The sequence below is a fragment of the Vitis vinifera genome, chromosome 6 (genome assembly GCF_030704535.1).
Source record: "Vitis vinifera cultivar Pinot Noir 40024 chromosome 6, ASM3070453v1".
Lineage (NCBI taxonomy): Eukaryota > Viridiplantae > Streptophyta > Magnoliopsida > Vitales > Vitaceae > Vitis > Vitis vinifera.
In genome coordinates this window covers 5,729,547-5,748,389 of record NC_081810.1, presented here as the reverse complement: position 1 = coordinate 5,748,389, position 18,843 = coordinate 5,729,547, and the positions used below count along the sequence as shown (strand labels likewise).

Below are 18,843 nucleotides of genomic sequence, written 5' to 3'. Positions count from 1 at the left end.
GTATTTTGATATTTTAATATCTTATATCATTTCCATTAATTATGTAACTTATATAAACCAAACCTTAATTTTTGAGCCCATATGTGCGTGAACTCTTTTTTTTTTGCTAGGTGTGCATGACGTTAACCATTGAATTAAGTTTATGATTTTATTTTGCATAAATTTTGCATTATTGGGCTTTTCTTTTTTAAGCCTACGATTTCATTTTGCATAAATTATAGCATTGCATGGAGCTTCTTCTTCTTCTTTATTAATTAAAGACTATTTTTCAAAAAAATCAAATTTATTTTATTATTATTATTATTATTATTTTAACTAACTCTATCATGTCGAAGCTACATCAAATTTACCTAAATTATATTTGTTTTAAGTTTTGTTTGGTTTTTAAAAGTATTAAAGAAAAGAGAAAAAGAAAATATTAAGGAAAATAATTTTTAAAAATTTATTATGAAAAATGTAAAAAAATACATATAATTAAAATTATTAATAAAATAATATATTTTAAATTTATTTAATTTTTATATAAAATAATTAAATAAGTGATAAAAGTTTGATGTAATATATAAAAATAATTTATTAATTTTAAATATATATCTTAATTTTTTTCACCTTTTTATCTTATAATTTTTTTTTTCTTTTCTTTATATTTTTCAGTGCCCAAGTGAGGAGACCCAACTAGACCTAATTCATGAGAAAAGAGAAGTACTTTTGGAGAGTTGTAAAACTACTTAGAAATAGCCTCTATTAAGGGTTTTCTATCGATGAAAAAGAATACATTTTTGCATTTTTTTTCCCGAAAATGTGAAAATGAATCTAAGTCCTTATTTTTTTTTTCTCCTTGAAAAAAATAAAATAAATAAGGCTTTCTACGTAAAAAAAAAAAATTTAAAAAAAATAATTCTCATATTCATAACTTGAAAATCTTGTTTTACATGCCCAAATGGTTTAGCATTTTTTCTGCAAGGGTTCAAGAATTGGGTCCATTGGAATATCATAGTAGAGAGTCTCACAGGGAATGAAGATTTTTCACAGTCAATTTCTTGCTCCCCAGTCATTTTCCGAGATGGAAAGACGGAGAGAGTGGATGTTCCATAGGAAATGAACATTATTAATGGGTAGGTAATAAGTCTTTCTCTGGCTATTCACCACTATATTCAAAGCTGCTACTTTAATTTAATTAAAATTTAAAATATATAATACGATATTAAGATGCATATTAATATAAATTGACCGGATTAATACCTCATTAATCTCTTCAATTAATCTCCGCTTTTATGAATGTATCTTTTTCCCAAAATTTCCACCAAATTGCCAAAACTATAAAGCCAAAAAAAATTAACAAAAATAATAACAATAATATCATTAATTATTGGATTAATATTTTGTAAAAATCAATTGAGATTGCTATGGGAAACTCAATATTAGTGAAAATTTATGAAAATTATGACTAAATTTTCTGATTTTGAGAGAAACTTCAAATGAATAAATAATTATTTTCAAGCAAACAAACAAAATAGACAAAAGTGATTTAAAATTAGAAACAATTTTTAAAATTTATTGTTTTAATATCATTTTGTTAAAATAATACTACTTTGAAAAGAAAATAATTTTGTACAAGAAAGAATGGGGAGGGGAGATCTCTTTTCAAATAAAGATAATCAAACCCAAAATATATTTTACGTTTTTAAGAATAGAAAATTGATTTTGAAAATAGTTGTCAACCATTAATTTTTGAAACAAGTTTTCCAAAACCTATTTTCTATTAAAAAATTAGTAAATATATTTTTTAAGTTTTGAAAACAATTTTACATCTTTAAGAATATAAAATTATTTTGAAAAACAAGCTTTTACCTTTTTAAAAGTTGTTGTATTGTTAACCAAATTAATCGACTAATACCTCAATAATATTTTCCACCTTTATGCCAAATAAAATATTATAGTAAAATGGTTATATTTTAGAACACAAATTAATCAAATTCTCATTTTAATAAATTAATTATTTTATTTTTATTATGTCTCCTTTTCTTAAGCTATTGTAACCGTACTTATTAAGTCGCCATTTTTGCTAAATTCGTACTTATTAATTAATATTATTTTTCCTTATTTTAATTTTATCATTAATAATACTATTATTACCACTAGAAATAAGAATTTTGTAGTGAATTCTACAGAACAAATAAAACTAAAAATTGAACTTCCACTAAAATTTACTTCACCGTCCTATTATCAGTATCAATACTTCTACAAGCATCCAAACATTTCATCATGAAATTCCTACAACAACCCAGCTATTCGATTTCATCCAATGTGTGGGGACCCAGTGTACCTTCTGGGGCAAGTCGGCAAAATCTGGGTTCATCCATGGCGAGGTTCCTGGAGCTTGAGCCGGCAGGCGTCTTCCATCTACCTCCCTCACCAGCACCATTCGCCATAGCCTGCAAGAACAATCAACTTAAAAGGAAGGAATGATAAAAATATGGAACCAGACATTCTCAAAGGGCGGTGAACAACCAATTCTTACAGGATTTGGATTCTTGTTTGCCGTCCTCCTGGGTAAGACTTCTGTTTGTAAAAAACTAAGCACCTTCTTCTTTGACCTGAAACGATTTCCCATAGGATCTACAAAGAACTGCAGCAAACCAGTTAGTTAGCACAGATGTATGGCAACATCTTTGGGATTGATATGGATCAATACCCACAACACTGACTTTTAAATAATAAATAAATACAAGTAGAAACACCCGTCAAATAGTGGGCTGTAATACTGCAACTTCAGAAAACCCATTATTTTCAAGCGTTATATGACTGTTTTTCTACTAAAACCACTAATTTCAAAATGAAACGAGTTGGGTTATGAGTCATGACCCAGACTCAGTTGTACTAACTCGGCTGAAACTTATTGGACTTGCCGATTCTCTGAACCTTGATAGAAAGCAAACCCTAGTCGCAAAAATCACTGCATCCAACCCAAGAAAGATGAAGGAAGATCAGATTAGTAAATTACAGAATCAAGATATCCCGCTTTTTTGCCTTGCAAGCGAGTTTCCTTCTCCACATGCCAGTCGGGTGGCAACCAAGAAGGCCGCTCATCATGTAGTCGTCCCTTGTGACCCGCCTTAGTTTCCGGCTGAGCGACCAGAAGTTGATCGGAAGCTACCGCCGGAACCTTGTCCCTGTTCTCCCTAGGGGTTTGGTGTGCATGGAATCGTTGCTTTACAGATGCTTCATCAACTTGGCTACTCTTCCCTTCAAATGATTTGAGCCTTTTCCTTTGGTTTTGCATAGCTTCTAGAATGGGGTCGTTGGGAACATAATTGTGAAGGGGTGTGCAGTCAAGAAAAACTTCATAGTCTATTTCACTTCGCCCAATCATTTCTGGGAGAGACGTTTCTTCTTAGGCAAGAAAACAATGGGGAAACTAGTCAGATGAACAATTTTCTTTCTCAGGCAGGTTATCTCTGGAGAAAACTTCATCCCTTAAAAGTGGTCGGTAATCTAGTAATTATCATCATACTATTATTATTATTGTGAAAATTATTTATTTAATAGTAAAATAGTAAAAAATATATCGGTGTAATGGGTTAAGCCCATTAATACCACCTTAAATTATTATTATTTTTTTTCTAATATCATATCACCTTTTCTGCCTTAGTATTTATCTCGAGATTCACACATGGTCTTAAGATTTTTTAGCATCCAATCTATTTAGTTTCCATTTTTTTGTGTGATATCGCACAAGATTTATTAAGAATAAATGAGTACCAACTCAGATTTCTATCATTTTTTTAATATTTTTTCATACCTTTAATTAACTTTAGTTTCTGCCATTTATTTTATTTTATTTTGTATCACTATAAAAAGTGGAGTCTATACATTGATGTTTCGGGTTAATTTAAGATTATTTGATGAAGTAAATTGAATTATTTACTCTTATCAATTTTAATTAATAATTATTTATTTTTAATTTTAATTAACATTTGTCTTCATTAATCTTAACTAATAATTTTACTTTTTAAACATTCATATTGAAAAAATGCATACAATAACTACAAAATATTTACTCTAAAAAATAAATCTTAAAGCACAAAGTAATGAATGCAAAAGATTGAATATGATGGCTTGTTGCGAATGTCGTATCCTAAGTATCCTAATATTGGATATAAAATACATATTTTAGGATATCATTTTCAAGTTATGATATATTTGGATAACACCATATCTTAAGATATTATATATAAGGAAATATGTTATACTATGTTTAAGTGAGTTCTAAAATGAAAATAGAAAGGAATATATATTACTTTTTAATATTTAATACTTGTTTAAAATAAAAACTATATAACATTTCAATATTTATTATTAAAAAAATATGAAAATTTCTTAGGTTTAACTATATTCAAAGATTAAAATATTTAAGATTTATAAATATTTTTAATTTTTTTTAACTATAAATTTAATTTTTTAATCAATTTTTAATTTTAAAATAGATAATATAAAAAAATAAAAAAATTGATAAGAAAATAAATTTATAAGGCATGAAATATGTATATCATATATCTTAGCTTAAACTTAACATATGTAAAAATTAGAATAAAAAATATATTTTATATATAAGAGATATAAAAATTGATGGTATAAGTAGTGAGATAACTTATTCCATCTCATTATTAACCAAATATGAAATATATTATATTTTTTCATTTTTTATCTTATCTCATATTATATTCGATCAATCAAATATGAACTTAATTTATTTATTAATTAAAATTAAATTATTATATTATATTAAATCATTAAATTAATTTACTAAACAACTTACAAGACTCCAAAATGCTTCCATATGTTGAAGAAGATTGGCGCTTCTCACAGATTATGTCTTCTTGAATTAAATAAACAAAGGGGTCGATCTCGTTCGCAAACATGAATTATTATTATTTCTACTATATGCAGTTAAATTTTCATCTTCAATAAAGGTTGTCTACCACTGTAGACACCACGCTTATGAGAAACGTAACGCAACTAAAAGCCAATAGATGTTAATGAGAAGCCCATGATCCAGAATGGAAGGCAATAACTTTTTCAGCAAAAGATGGTTAAATTGTACCACCCTATTTTATACAAAAGTTTACCACTTCCCAAACAATTTCCGGGTTTATGTTTGAAATGCGGGAATAAGGAATGAGATTACTCCATCTAGATTTTACTTACTAAATATCGGAATAGGAATCAAAGATTCATTATGATGGAAGCCAAAACTTTTTCCAGGTAATATTCTGATTCACATTCCTATTTCTGCCAAAGCCAAAACTTTTTCCAGGTAATATTCTGATTCACATTCACATTCCTATTTCTGCCAAAGCCAAAACTTTTTCCGGGTAATATTCTGATTCACATTCCTATTTCTGCCACCAAACACATCCTTATTGTTAAGTTTAGCAACAATGGGGTACCTTGTATACAAAAAGAACCCTATCATACTCCCATAAGGCCTTCAAAATGTTGGGCGCCAGCTACTTTTCAATGCAAGGAACTCGAAAGCAGCAGCCCAGTCTCGCTTGCTGGATTCGGGAACCTCTTGGCCATTAATAAAAGGAGTCCAACCTTCAGATGAACCAGTCCGGACCCATTTGACAGTGTCTGGCACATCTTCAAAATTAAAGTTCAAGGGAGGACTCTTTGTTCCCTTCTCTGGAGACTGTTGAAGCAAATCCAGCACTTGTTAATGAATAGAAAACAAAATTGCAAAAAGGTTAAAAAAAAAAAAACAGAGGGATTATTCTTCAGCATCTTAAATCGAACAAGGATATTCATTTTCAACTCACGTTATCAGGATTTTTCTTTGGTTTCTTTCGAACCTCTCCTGTTTCAAGATAGTACCGCACCTCTTTCTTGGATCTGAATCGCCGGCCTGTGATTGGTTCTATAAAATACTGCACAACATCAAGACAAGTTAAGCCATGTTTGAGCCTCCCTGGGGAAGGATTCTCCTAAGCTTTTTTACTTGATCACTTTCAAAATGGAAACATACTACTTGAGTGTTACAATTAAAAGCCATTTTATTAGTGTAATCAGCATATTTTACCTGTGTCGTTAGATTCAAAAGGTAAGTTGAAAACATGATATGAGAAAAGATAAGGCTTCTAGAATGTCGATGACAACATAGAAGACCAATCCTGTAACTGTACTAATTGGGTTGAATTGGAGGATTGGATCTACTGACCACAAATCAGAAATCTGCATTGGTGTAACTCATAAACCAATTGCAGTTATATGCAACCTTGCCGTGGTTGATCACAGAAATAAAGAGCCCAGTGGAGGTCGACTGAAAGCAGGAATCAAATGAAACCCATTTGTGTAAAACTTCCATAATCCAACTCATAAAAAACAAATGCCTATATTTGTATAACCAGCATAGCTGTACCCTTGGGGTGTGCTCCCTTTATCAATGGACACCGCTAATAATCATTTACCTACCAAAATCAAAGATAAAGGATGTAGCAATAACATCCTCAATTGATCTTTCCAACCCTTCAAATATTTTCATTAAAAAAATAAAAATAAATAAAAGTATTATTATTCCAACTAACTGCTACAGTTATATCATTACATGCAATCTTGCCTTCAATTGATTGAGCTTAATAAAAAATGGGAATCAAATGAAGCACCTATCATGTTTCTTTTACAATATGATTCATATGAATAAAAAATAGAAGCATGTTTCATGAAAATAATTGGTATCATCATAACATCTATAGTAGTTTTCGCTAACCTATCAATCTTTTCCATAAATGAAAAGAAAACATGCTGGTAGTCCAGCAGCCAGAGAAGGAAACAAAGTTAACACATCAAACATGAGAAATATGGACTTAAACTAGAAACAAAATAGATATCATTCATGTCAATGATATGAGACAAACAAAAGCTCAAGATTATCAAATCTAATGTAACCAACTCCAACAAGGATGAAGTAAACTTAAGCTTTCTATAGATTAGGAACTTCAACAAAAAAGAAAAACACTTGTATTTCTATCATATATGAACTCAACCCTCACTGGAACTCAACATTTGTATTTCTACAGTTATAACTGTAACATATACAACACTTTTGCCAACCCCTCAATTTTTTCCACAAACAAAAAGAAAAAATATGCTGGTCGTCAAGCAAGCAGTTAAGGAAAAAAAGCACATGGAACATGAGAAATATGAACCTGAACTAGAAACAAAATAAATATTATTCATGTAATTGAATTGAGATAAACAAAAGCTCAGGATTATCAAATTTTAATGTAACTAATTCCAACAAGGATGATACAAACTTAAGCTTCATATGGTTTAAGAACTTCAACCAAAAAAACGTTCATATTTCTATCATAAAACAAGTCAACTGCACTATTCATTATTGGCAGTTCATTTGGCTAGCCAGCATAAGTCTATAGTTCCATGTGGCACTCTAAACCTTACACCTTGCACATGCTAGAAAGGGAGGGAGGAGCACAAGCTCCAAACTCACACCCAGCCAAGTGGCATCTCCTAATGACTTCATGTGGTGAACCTGAGTGATAACAGCATGACGTGCAATCACAACATATGAGCAGCAACATGAGATTGGCTTCTTGAGAGGGGAAAGCCACAGTGCATATGAAGGAGATAAAAATTACTTTAGTTATTGGATCAGTGGCGAAATTACAAGAACCTCTAGCAGCATCCAGATGGCAAAAAGGTGGCCATAAACACCCCAAAAGGATACAAAAGCATTCACCCAAGGCAGTTGGGACTTGGTCAGATAACATCAAGGCTTCATCACTTGGACTAAAGAAGACAGTAGTAGCCTAACTGCAATGTGACTGCATAATGCCTAATGCAATGCCACACATGGCATAACTTTTAGTTCTTGGGCTGCATTTTGGTTAGAAAGTCTCCTCACTGCCCATAGGCTAAAAAGAAGATGTAGAAGACATTAACTAATGCAAACTGCTGATGAGACAGTATAACTTGCTATCTAACAGATTACACAAACTTGACACTATATCACAATCATACAGTGAAGCTATCTAGTTGGTGACACCTGTCCAACACACAAAGCATCAAATGCATAAGTTGAGAGCTCAGCTACTCCTATGATTGAGTGAGGTCACACTGTCAATGTAACAACTATGCATTGCAATCAACCAAATGATTGCCCATTTCTATTTGCAATTGTGAACTAAGTTCAAATTTGGAAAGATTTTTTTTTTTTTTATAAATAAACATGAAGTATATTATCAAAAGGCAAATAGCCACAAAGCATACAAGATGTATACAAGGTAGCCTAAACCTCTAAGAGCAAGATTTGAAACAAAAAACCTCACCAGCCCTTAAGTGGATGCCAACCACTCCAAAAAACCTATAAGTGAAGAGGACTCCTCTCCAATATATAATCTACCCCAACTCCACAAGTTACATACAAAAGAATTTTTGAGTTTTTGTATTGCTAAAGAACCCCCCCTAAAAGCTAATCTATTCATTTCCTTCCAAACCATCCAAAAAATACTCAACGGAATGGATTTCCAAATCTTTTTCCTTTTTTTGCCCACAAAAGGGCCCCTCCAGCTAATTAACACCTCTCTTACTGTTTCCGGGAAAACCTACTGAATGCCAAACAAGACAAAGACAATCTCCCAAAGAACTCTAACCACTCTATAGTGTAAAAGTATATGATTTATAGTTTCTTCTTCACAACCACACAAATAGCAACGATCTAATTTGGAAAGATTAACAACCACAAACTTGTATACACGCACAATCACGATGTCAACAATCAAAACACATTAACATACTACTCATGTATGTGAAGTAGCCTATAGTTAACCAACCACACTAATTTACAGCAACGTTTTCCCTCTTTGGTTTAAGTGCCTGAAGATGGCTAAATATAACAGCAGGTTATCAACCTCATACACACCTTCCTCCCCCCCACAACACACACATACACACAAACAAAAAGCCACTACCACCACCACAACAAAAAACACTAATTACGTACTATGTTGGTGGAACTATTCCATCTTCACATTGAGACCTATCTGTTTCAAACCATGCCGTCAACTATCTACCTTTAAGAGTTAGATGCATGGACAACAATCAACATCCATGTTGGATTAATCAAAAAGCAAAACCTGAATAATTTTAATGGAAATAAATTACTCATCTTAGATATAACCAAAACCCAAAAAAGAAAAAGAAAAACTCTTGATGATCATTTGTGCAAGCCATCAAAATGAAAAATTATCTAATTACATGAAAATGGCACAATTAAAGGGAATGTGTCATCCAAGATTGCTGAATATAATAAACCTTCTAAAAAAAATACTAAGCCATATGCAGAAAACATGATAATTTAGTTGAAAACAAATTATTTATATTAGAGATAACCAAAAACCAAAAAAAAAGGGAAAAAAAATGACGAAGAAGAACCTCCCAATGATCATTCATGTAGGTCATCAAAATGTAAAATTACCAAATGACATGAAAATGGCACAACCAAAGGGAATGCGTCATCCAAGATTGTTGAACATATAATATACCTTCTAGAGAAAACATTAAGCCATGTGCAACGAAAAGAAAAGCTATAATAGAAATATTAATAACGTGTAAATGAGATCCGATTCTTTGACGCTATTAACACAAGGCCAAAAGGTTGCTCTTTAAACTTGGATCTTTTTGGGTGCATAAAAAATGAAATGGAAGGTAACAAGGACGACACAAAATTAGATTTCTAACTATTTTTGGACATAAGGAAGATCAGAAGGCTTCCTCTCAACTCTTATCTGTTTTAAGCCCAATGCAAAGCACCACCATCTCATCAATAACCACAAAGTTTAAACCAAAATACTCTAATTAGGTATTTTTAGGTGCACTAGGAATTGTGGAATGTAACTTCATTTCTTTATAAAGCAATCCAAAACATGTATTCCAATGAGTGCCAAAATTACTTTGTTGGGGAAGACACAAAAACATCAATCAATGGTTCATTACATAGTAATAAAATGGAGCAAATTACAAATATAAAGGATTAGAAGACGAAAGAATGGGAAGAAATGGATGAATTGTATCAAGTAGGAAAGATGTAGTTGAACATTTTGAAAGGTGAGTTACCTTGTGGAGGCGACCTCCCTTAACAAAAGCAACCTATTGAATTTGCCTACCTAGTTTTTTATTTTTTATCTTTCCTCCTTTTTTTTTTTTTTTTCTTTGTTAGGTCCTTCACTATCCCTATCTCATTTGAGATCAAATTAGAAAAGGTCCAAAAGATTTTTATTTATGAAATTGTGAGGATGGTAAGCGTCAAACCGTCCTTGGTGTTAAGTTGTGATGATGTGAAACCCTAATAAAAAAGGGTTTGAGTACCAAAATTTAATTCTTCTAAAGAAACCATTTTCGGTAAGTAGCTTTGCCCAAACCCTACCATAAGAAATCTCTAGGGTTGTTCAAGTGGGCCTTCACCTTTTCTAAAGCTACTCTAACGCTCCTTATTCAAAACATCTACACATGTGACCAAGGATGATAGATGATGCTTAGATTCTTGCTCCTAGATCATTAGAAGGTCTTTAGCTTCAACATTAAGCCTAGAGTTTGTCAATTTCCCCTTTGGTATATTCACCGTCTTCTAAGTTTGCTTGTGGGCTTGATTGTTTGTGGTTCAAATAAGCTTTAGTAGCTTTTATTCTTGCTTCAACCAAATGTCAAACTTGCACCATCCTATGATGCTCAAGAGCATCATACCATATTTATAGAAGGTAAAAATCAATAACAAGAGAGATGAACAAAATATGAAAAAACAAGGATAAGAACTTAAGATTTTGAGGTAATGCTAGAGGGTTACTTGATGAGTAGATGACAAACCAAATGGGTCACCACTTACTAGCGGTCAAAATCCCATTTCACTGAGGTTGAAGAGAAAATGAGCAAAAATAAAAGTGTTGTATCCTAGTTGCCAAAAGAATCCAAAGGATCATAGTATAATGAATCAACCTCCATAGCAAAGTCAAAGACTTGACCCTTAGAAAAATGCTCTTGCATCTTTGGTACCTCTTATTGATTAGAGAAAAAGATGACCCCTTGAGGAGACATGTCAATGATATGTCATAGGGGATATCTTTAAAATCATTTCTTTCTTTTCCTCTTCTTCTTCTTGATCAATCATCTTTTGCTTCTTAATCAATCACTAAACAACTATCTAGAATGGAAGGACAAATTTGGTCACTGTAACATGCCAAGGCCTAAAGTGATTCAAAAGCAAGAATAGCAATATGAGTTATGGGGCGTAACAAAAAAAAAATGCTAATTTGGGAGCTTCAATCATTGGGGTACCTCTAACAAAGAGTGGTAGTTGTCCTCAGCTTTTGAATCCACCAAACTGACAAAGGTGGATTAGCTAAAGCCTTCTTTATCTTGTTCTTTAGCAAGCTAGCTTGTTGATAAGATGGTGCTACACTCTCAAGGCTTGCCTGTTAGTCTATGCCAATGCCTTTTCTTTTTTTTTTTGGGAGGAACCTTTGAACTTTACTCCTGAGGACTTTGATGCAAGATCATGGATGGCTTAATAGGCTAGGAGATCTTGGATGGGTGTCCCCACATGCCTTCAACCTAGATTCCTCTCTCCTACTCTAAGCATGCCTAGTAGGTTACTAGAGGCACTAGGGCATTCTTCAATGATGTGGTAGCCTTTGAGTCAAACGCCTTTTGGCAAACAACTCGTTGAAACATCCTCACAATCATACAGGTTAGAAATCAAAAGTCAAATGACTTCAAATGAGAAAAAGTTACATAGGGTGGTTTCAAGACAAAGGGTAGTTTCTACCATTTGATAGCTTTAAAAGACATGAAGCCTACCTGATGACCACAAGGACCTACAACCATAAGAAAAAGAAATGGGTAAGCTAAGGACCGAAAAATGCAGTGACATAAAAAGATATTGGAAATGAAACAACTTCCTTCTCTTCCTATCTATCAAGGAATCTGCGAGTTGAAGTAACATGGTCTAAGCCCTTCCAAATTGTAAAAAACCAAAAAAGAGCACGAACTTGTTACCCTCCTATACCTTATCCAAGTCAGGGTCTCATAACAAGCTCTTAGTAGCCAAGTGGGGACATGTTCCTTGACTTGTGGAGTTTGATTTGGTAAAAACACAAAAGCTTCTCAAGCCTAATATGAATTCCTTTATTAGAATCACTAATCTCATCTAAACCCAAATGGATTTGGCGAAATGTCGCCAATAGAAATGACATACTATCATCAAAAAGGGCAATGGACCCAACACGGAAATGTCCAATGAGGACATATATTTCACCACTATTGGTAGTCGTCTCCTCTACAATGCTTCTTTCCAAAGGGTCATTGATGGTAACAAAATCAAGGATTTGAAAATCCCTAGAGTATTGGATCACGAATCCCTATTACTTACGATGAAACAAAAAAAAGAGTGAGCAATGAAGGACGAAAGCAAGAGATTTAAAACTAGAAGGAAAGCAAAGACAAGGAGACAAAAGGGAGAAGGTAAAAAAGAAAAGGGTCATGGCTGAAGGAAGGTATAAAATAAAAGAAAATGACCAAAACTTACAACAATGAGCAATTGTGAGGAGACAAAATGACATGTTGCTTAATGTGATACCAACATCCCTCAAAACCCTATGTGTATCACTTAGACTAACAAACATGGATCATCCATGTGACATGTAAGACATTTGTTATCCTACCTATAGACAATTTTTCCCAAGAGGGGAAATTGTAAGGGCAAAATGCAATTGCAACTTTTATTGTCCAAGGAAAACCATGTGTGGTGTGTGATGTATCATTGGGGACAGAAACAGAAGAAACTAAGAGAGGGATATTGAGCAAATGAAATCTGAGAAAATCCCAATCGAAACCATAAATGATCTCTATGTGAATAAATGGCACCATGCTAAGACCAGATGCACATTAATGACCTCAACCACCATAGCAATGCATTTAATGCCAGCACCCACATGCCAATTACTATCCCATTGCTGGCAAGTTCAGCTGTCCCATTCCAAAGCCAGGAAGCCTCTCTAATATAAACCAGATTTTCCATAAACAGGTATGACAAGTTTTCCATTTCTGTTGTTTGTTTCGTTCCACTAAATACCCAATTCTTATTGAGCCATGGAAACGGACTTCGGCCACTGTGTTGGCCAGAGTCTCATTATCCTTCCTTGATCTTGCAGAGGAGGAGCAGGTTGCTAGACTAGATTGACAAAAGAGGATAGAAAACACCGCAACAATCCTACAATGCTTTAAGAACCTCAAAAAATAATAACTATATTCAGAGAGAATTACACTAACAAGAAACAGCAACGGGCTATGATTTTTATTTCAGGAAGCCCATGTAAAGTTGTCATTTTGCGTCTGTTTGGTTGCCCGGAAAACCAGAAAAAATAAAAAGAAAATTAAATTATAAATCATGCTTTTCGTTTTTCTTTAGTTGATTTGGTTTCTGAAAAATGAAATTCGCTTCAATTAAGCCAAATAGTTGGTTTAGCCGCATATGCCCAAAGGTTTCTGTTTTTTCATGGAAATACATAAAGACCTATCTTTTCCTGGCGATATTTTCTCAGCAACCAAACAGAAGATCAAAATAAGAATAGTATTTTGAGATACGATATCAACCTTATCTCTCGATCCAGCAGAAGCACCAGAGCTTCGAACCCTGCCCTCCACAATCCAACCCGGCGGCAACCAGTCCTCCCTTTCCACTGAAGCCATACTCGCTGTCGCCTCCGAAGCTCTCTTCCTCCCTCGCCGCGGCTGAGACTCCGATTGAGACGCAGAATTGTCCAATGACGGCCTCACCTCCCCTGCCCAATTTGAATCGCCGTCAGGCGCACCGACGCCGCATGATTGAGACGCGTGCGACGCCGTTTGGAGATCGACAGTTTCAGCTCCGATCAGTGTTTCTCCATTTCTGACCACGTTGGTCTCGATAAAGCAGCTGGATTTCAACAGGGGATCCTCCGGCGGATCGACTAGATTTTTGTGATTGTCTTCCGATGCTTGAGGCGCATATGACGCTGTTTTAAGGTTGTCTTCTCGCTTTCCTTTGACAGTTTGAGCTTCCGCGTTTGTCTCGATTAAGCGACACAGGCGGTCCGTCAGTGAGCTGGTTAGGGTTCCGTGCACTTGACCGGGTTCCGATGGATCCGACCCGTTCGACGTGGGATGACTATTTCCACCCAATGCAGAGATTGCCATTATGGTGAGTGAGACTCAGAATTTGTACCCAAAATCCAAATTAAAAATACGATATTTGGATAATTTGGATTTTGATCTTAAAATAAATAAAAAAATTGAAATTTATAGAAATCACCTGAACATTGTTGTTTTATGATATTATATCAAATTTAAATATTAACTAAAAATAATTATTTAATTTGTCTTTTGCTTCCTTCCCCCACTTCATAAGTCAGAAGGATTTAAAAAGATTTTCCGGATTAGTTAGTGATATGAAAACAACAATTTTTTTATATATAATTAAATAGTAAAATTTCTATTTTCAATTTAAAACAATTATTTATTTATCTTTCTTTGTATTTTCATTTTTTTCCTCGTACCCACAAACTTTTTTAAGACAAGAAAAAGGAACCATTTTTCAAAAATCCTCACTCTCACATTTTCCTCACATGGTGTCTTTACTTCATTGAAAAATATGGATGTATAATTTGATTTAAATAATCTTTTATTTGATATATATTTAAATATTTTTAAAAAGAATTATAATTAAATTTACATATAAATATTAAATAATATATTTACATATTTTTAAAATCATTAAAATTCTTTATTAAAAAGAAATAAATTATTAAAAAATAATCTCGAAATGTTGTTTAGAAAAATAAAAACAAAATAATGGTTTTCAAAAAATAGTAAAAAATGATAAGATAAATGATTATATATATATATATATATATATATATATATATTATAAAATTAGTTAAAAATTTATATATTTTTAAAATATTTAATCCTTATATAGATGAATTAAAATAAATAAAATAGAAAAATAATTTATTAATTTTAAATTTATTTTTCCTTTCCTTTTACTTTTCCTTCATGTTTTATTTCCTTTGTATTTTTCTTTATTTTTCAAAAACCAAACATAGTGCAAGTTTTCAATTTGTTCTTACAAATGAGAGTTCTTGAGGACTCATAAACAAATTGTTGCTGCAGCTCTTGCCTCTTGCAAAGAAATGTTTTCTGAATCAAAGTTTACACTATTCAGTTATGTGGGGCTTGATCCAAATTCAACCATTGGAAAACCTAGATTAGAATACATATCATGGTATCTTGGTAACTTTCTTCTCTATTCTGAATAATCCCACCTCTTTAGCATGTGATCAAATTTATATGCATTCGCAGCTAAGCTATATAACACAAATGGACATAAGAAGGGATGGATGAAACCCCAAGCTATGAATCTCCTTTCCTCCTGAGGAACTTGCAAGGATTGAGCAAATTTGATGATGCTTTCAAAGCCACTTGCCCTCTTCTACTGTGCCTCGGCTTGGACATCAGTCTCAAGAGATTTGAGACAATGGTTGGGAGGACATGAAAACAATCTGCTTCTTCCATGCCAACAGGTAGATTTTGAATAAGATTTGAAGTTATAGAACCACTCCTTTTTCCAAGTCTGCTCTTAGGTTTTCTATGTCATATTGGGCTGTCCATCCTCTGAACATGGGCTAAAACATCATCTTTGCATTCTCAATGAGCCAAATTCTGGAGTCATAATTAAGCTGCTCAGTAACACCTGCAAGGGGGAAATGAGCTGGTTTCAAGCAAGTCATAGAACTCATTGCGAAGAGGTGGAATTGACTTCCTCCTATATGTGAAACATTCCAACTAGATTTCAGATGGTCAAGACTCGATTGAAGATACATTGCAATACATGTCTAAATGCAGAGAGGCGGTTAGAGTATGACTTGCAATAGAAACAAAGAAAATGTAGACTCATTAAATCAAATATCCTGATGCAAAGAAAAAAAACTTATGAGAGAAGCAGAACTAAAAAAAGCACTGTGTAAACTGCCTAAGTCACACCAAATTTAATTGGTGTTAGTGAAGAAATGCCAATGCAAGAAGTGAGTTTCCAGAGCTTCAACAGAGTGCAATGGCTCAATTTGCTACTGTAACTCTGTTGGTGATAATAAAACCACTATAGTTAAGAAGCAGAAAATTTTGAGATGGACATGAAATGGTGAAATTTGATGAAATTTCTGTTCAATCCCGCCCCACGATGAAGCAGCTAGTCTAGGTTTGTATATATTTTCACAAACTATTTTGTCAAAACTAAATAGAGATTAAATAAGTCTTATCATAATGTAAGGAGGTTATGAGGCTGACCTAAAAATGAGGCAATGATCAACCCCTTGAGAGAGAAGCAGGGACATCAGAAGATTTAGGCAATTTGATTGTAGCCTCTTCTCATCTGTTTCTCCATTTATTTTTTTCCCTAATATATACATTCAAGTCTACATGAAAGCAATTCAAAATCTCCCTTCATACATTATCAAACCTGGCTTTAGAAATCATATTCCAGATAGAAATGGATGGCTTTAAACCCAACTCTATCATATCTTTAAGTAGAACTTCTGCTTCTGTCCATTTCTCATCCTTGCAAAGAATTTGTATGGTTGAATTATAGCTAGCAACATTTGGAACCATCCCATTCTCACCCATTTCTTTAAGCAATCTCAGGGCTCTATAGGAGCTACCCTCTTTGCAATACCCATAAATCATCGTATTATATATCACATCATTTGGCTTCAAATGCATCTCGTCCAATGACTTGAACAGCTTTGATGCTTCCTTCATATCACCTACCACACACAATCCATGTATTAACACACCATAGATGTAAATATCTGCCACCAAACCAGCCTTCTCCATAGAGGAATATATCTGAAATGCTTTCTCTATGTTATCTGATCGAACAAGGGCGTCCATTAGAATTGTATATGTGACTTTAGAAGGGGAAAGGCCTCTTGCTTCCATTTCTCTAACCATATCAGTTACTCCGGCTGAGTTTTTGGCTTCAGAAAAACCCGCAATTAGAATATTATAAGTAGCTAAAGATGGAGACTGACCACTTGACTTCATTTGATTGAATAAGCTTGAAGCCTTGTCCAAATTCCCAATACTGCAATACCCATCAATCAATGTGTTATACGAAATTAAATTAGGACTCAGGCCATCCCTCTTCATCCTACACATCAATCTTTCAGCCTCCAGAACCCTCCTTTCTTGACAAAGACCACCAATTAAGGTGTTATACGTCACAACGTTACATGCTACCCCTCTTTCACGCATTTCATCAAACAGTTCAAAAGCATTGTTCAATTTGCCATCATTGCAGCATCTACAAATCATGGAATTGTAAGTATATACATTAGGAACAATCCCAGTAAGCTTCATCTTCTCATACAGCTCAATCCCATCTTTCTTAAGGCCCATTTTGAAAAACCCATTGATCAATACAGTGTATGTGTACTGATTAGCAACTACATCCAGCTCCCCCATTTTATAGAACAACTGCTTCCCCCGCTCAATATCACCATTCTTACAACACCCATCAATCAAAGTAGTGTAAACAACAACATTTGGGGACAAACCCATCTCCTCCATCTGACCCAAAACCTCAAAACCCTTATCCAAATATCCAACCTCACAACAACCCTTAATCATTATTCCAAAACTATAGACATCCAACTTAACATTGCCCTTGGTCTCATTAAAGACCCGCCAAGCTTTTTCAAAAAAATTAGACTTTATAAGCAGAATCAGAAGATTATTAAATGTATTTGATCCGGGTACAAGACCTCTACCAATCATCTGATTGAAATAGAAGAGAGCTTGTTCAGGTAATTGGGATCGAACATGGGCATTGATGATTGCTTCGTGGATAAGAACATGGGTTGGAAAAGAATCCAAGTGGGGTTGGGTTAACTCATGGAAAAGCGACGAGGGGGTGAAAGATGAAGAAGAGATTTGACCAGAGATGAGTTTGAGAAGAAGAGACTGGGAATGAGAAAACAAGTTGGAGGAGATGAGGAGGTGTAGAATAAAGGATATGGATTGGTGAGTGTGCTGGAAGCCTTGGAGAGCTGAGGAAGTGAAGAGTGAGAGAGCTTTGAGTGGGGGACTTTTCACCATTTTTGGAAGGAGAATGAGAGCTTGTTGAGTTTGCGCCATTTTCCACAGCTCCTCAGTTCAAGTCCGCATAGTATTATCCTATAGTTTTTGTCTATTAATTTAAGAAATAAATGGTTAAATATGATGACTTTTCATATCCGTCGATTTATTCTCACTCATGTTTTTATATTTTAACTATTTTAAGTATTTATAATATGATTTAAAAGAAAAAATGATTTTTATGAAAAAATAATAATCACATTTTTGTCAAACTAACGTAAAAAAAAAAAAATTTGTTTGATAATTATTTTTTAAAACAGTTTTTTGTATTTTAGATTAAAAAAACTAGAAAACATATTTGACAATTAAAAACTATTTTTTTCTCAAAAATAAAAAATAAAATGTTTTTAGAAAATATTTTATAATTTTTTTCACTAGTTTTCTAAGAGTTATTTTAAAAAATAATTATATAAACATACATAACAATTAAAAATAAAGTTATTGACATAAAAATTATTTTTAAAATATATTTAAAAATACTAAAAACAAGTTCAAAACATTTTAAGTTTTCAAACAAACAAAATTATTTTTAAAAACTCTTTTTTAGAAATATTTTAAAAAATAGTTATCAAATATGACCTAAATTTTCAAATTTGAATT

The 18,843-nt window shown here is 33.1% G+C and overlaps 3 protein-coding genes across 4 annotated transcripts; all 3 read right to left on the bottom strand.

Moving 5' to 3' along the window:
* Positions 1–2,177: 2,177 nt before the first annotated feature.
* Positions 2,178–3,484, bottom strand: LOC100243225 (uncharacterized). The gene is made up of 3 exons (XM_002283646.4): positions 3,005–3,484; positions 2,522–2,629; positions 2,178–2,435 (listed from the first exon to the last, which is right to left on the bottom strand). The coding sequence occupies exons 1-3, from the start codon at positions 3,371–3,373 to the stop codon at positions 2,289–2,291; spliced, it is 624 nt and encodes a 207-aa protein (XP_002283682.1). The 5' UTR covers positions 3,374–3,484; the 3' UTR covers positions 2,178–2,288.
* Positions 3,485–5,198: 1,714 nt separating this feature from the next.
* On the bottom strand, positions 5,199–14,465 carry LOC100853337 (methyl-CpG-binding domain-containing protein 5). Its single transcript, XM_003632100.4, has 3 exons — positions 13,666–14,465; positions 5,823–5,930; positions 5,199–5,695 (listed from the first exon to the last, which is right to left on the bottom strand). Exons 1-3 carry the CDS (start codon positions 14,245–14,247, stop codon positions 5,492–5,494), a joined length of 894 nt encoding a protein of 297 aa, XP_003632148.1. The 5' UTR covers positions 14,248–14,465; the 3' UTR covers positions 5,199–5,491.
* Positions 14,466–15,230: 765 nt separating this feature from the next.
* On the bottom strand, positions 15,231–18,265 carry LOC104879546 (pentatricopeptide repeat-containing protein At4g11690). Of its 2 annotated transcripts, none has more exons than XR_785963.3 (2): positions 16,396–18,265; positions 15,231–15,802 (listed from the first exon to the last, which is right to left on the bottom strand). XR_785963.3 is itself a non-coding variant. In XM_010652714.3 (2 exons), exons 1-2 carry the CDS (start codon positions 18,241–18,243, stop codon positions 15,743–15,745), a joined length of 1,746 nt encoding a protein of 581 aa, XP_010651016.1. In that variant the 5' UTR covers positions 18,244–18,265; the 3' UTR covers positions 15,231–15,742. The 2 variants fall into 2 exon arrangements, 1 of the variants encoding a protein (XP_010651016.1); XM_010652714.3 differs by having other exon boundaries at positions 16,558–18,265.
* Between the last annotated feature and the right edge of the window lie 578 nt (positions 18,266–18,843).

Bases quoted from the DNA above. Each gene is read 5' to 3' on its own strand.
- LOC100243225 (XM_002283646.4), bottom strand. From the start codon at position 3,373: ATGATTGGGCGAAGTGAAATAGACTATGAAGTTTTTCTTGACTGCACA. The intron at 2,630-3,004 runs GTAATTTACTAA...GGTTTGCTGCAG, and splicing joins AAGCGGGATATCTTGATTCT to TTCTTTGTAGATCCTATGGG. The intron at 2,436-2,521 runs GTAAGAATTGGT...TTGTTCTTGCAG, and splicing joins CAAACAAGAATCCAAATCCT to GCTATGGCGAATGGTGCTGG.
- LOC100853337 (XM_003632100.4), bottom strand. From the start codon at position 14,247: ATGGCAATCTCTGCATTGGGTGGAAATAGTCATCCCACGTCGAACGGG. The intron at 5,931-13,665 runs GTTGATATCGTA...GATGTTGTGCAG, and splicing joins CTGCTGGATCGAGAGATAAG to TATTTTATAGAACCAATCAC. The intron at 5,696-5,822 runs GTGAGTTGAAAA...TTGCTTCAACAG, and splicing joins CAAAGAAAAATCCTGATAAC to TCTCCAGAGAAGGGAACAAA.
- LOC104879546 (XM_010652714.3), bottom strand. From the start codon at position 18,243: ATGGCGCAAACTCAACAAGCTCTCATTCTCCTTCCAAAAATGGTGAAA. The intron at 15,803-16,557 runs GTATGAAGGGAG...TCCCCCTTGCAG, and splicing joins CTAAAGCCAGGTTTGATAAT to GTGTTACTGAGCAGCTTAAT.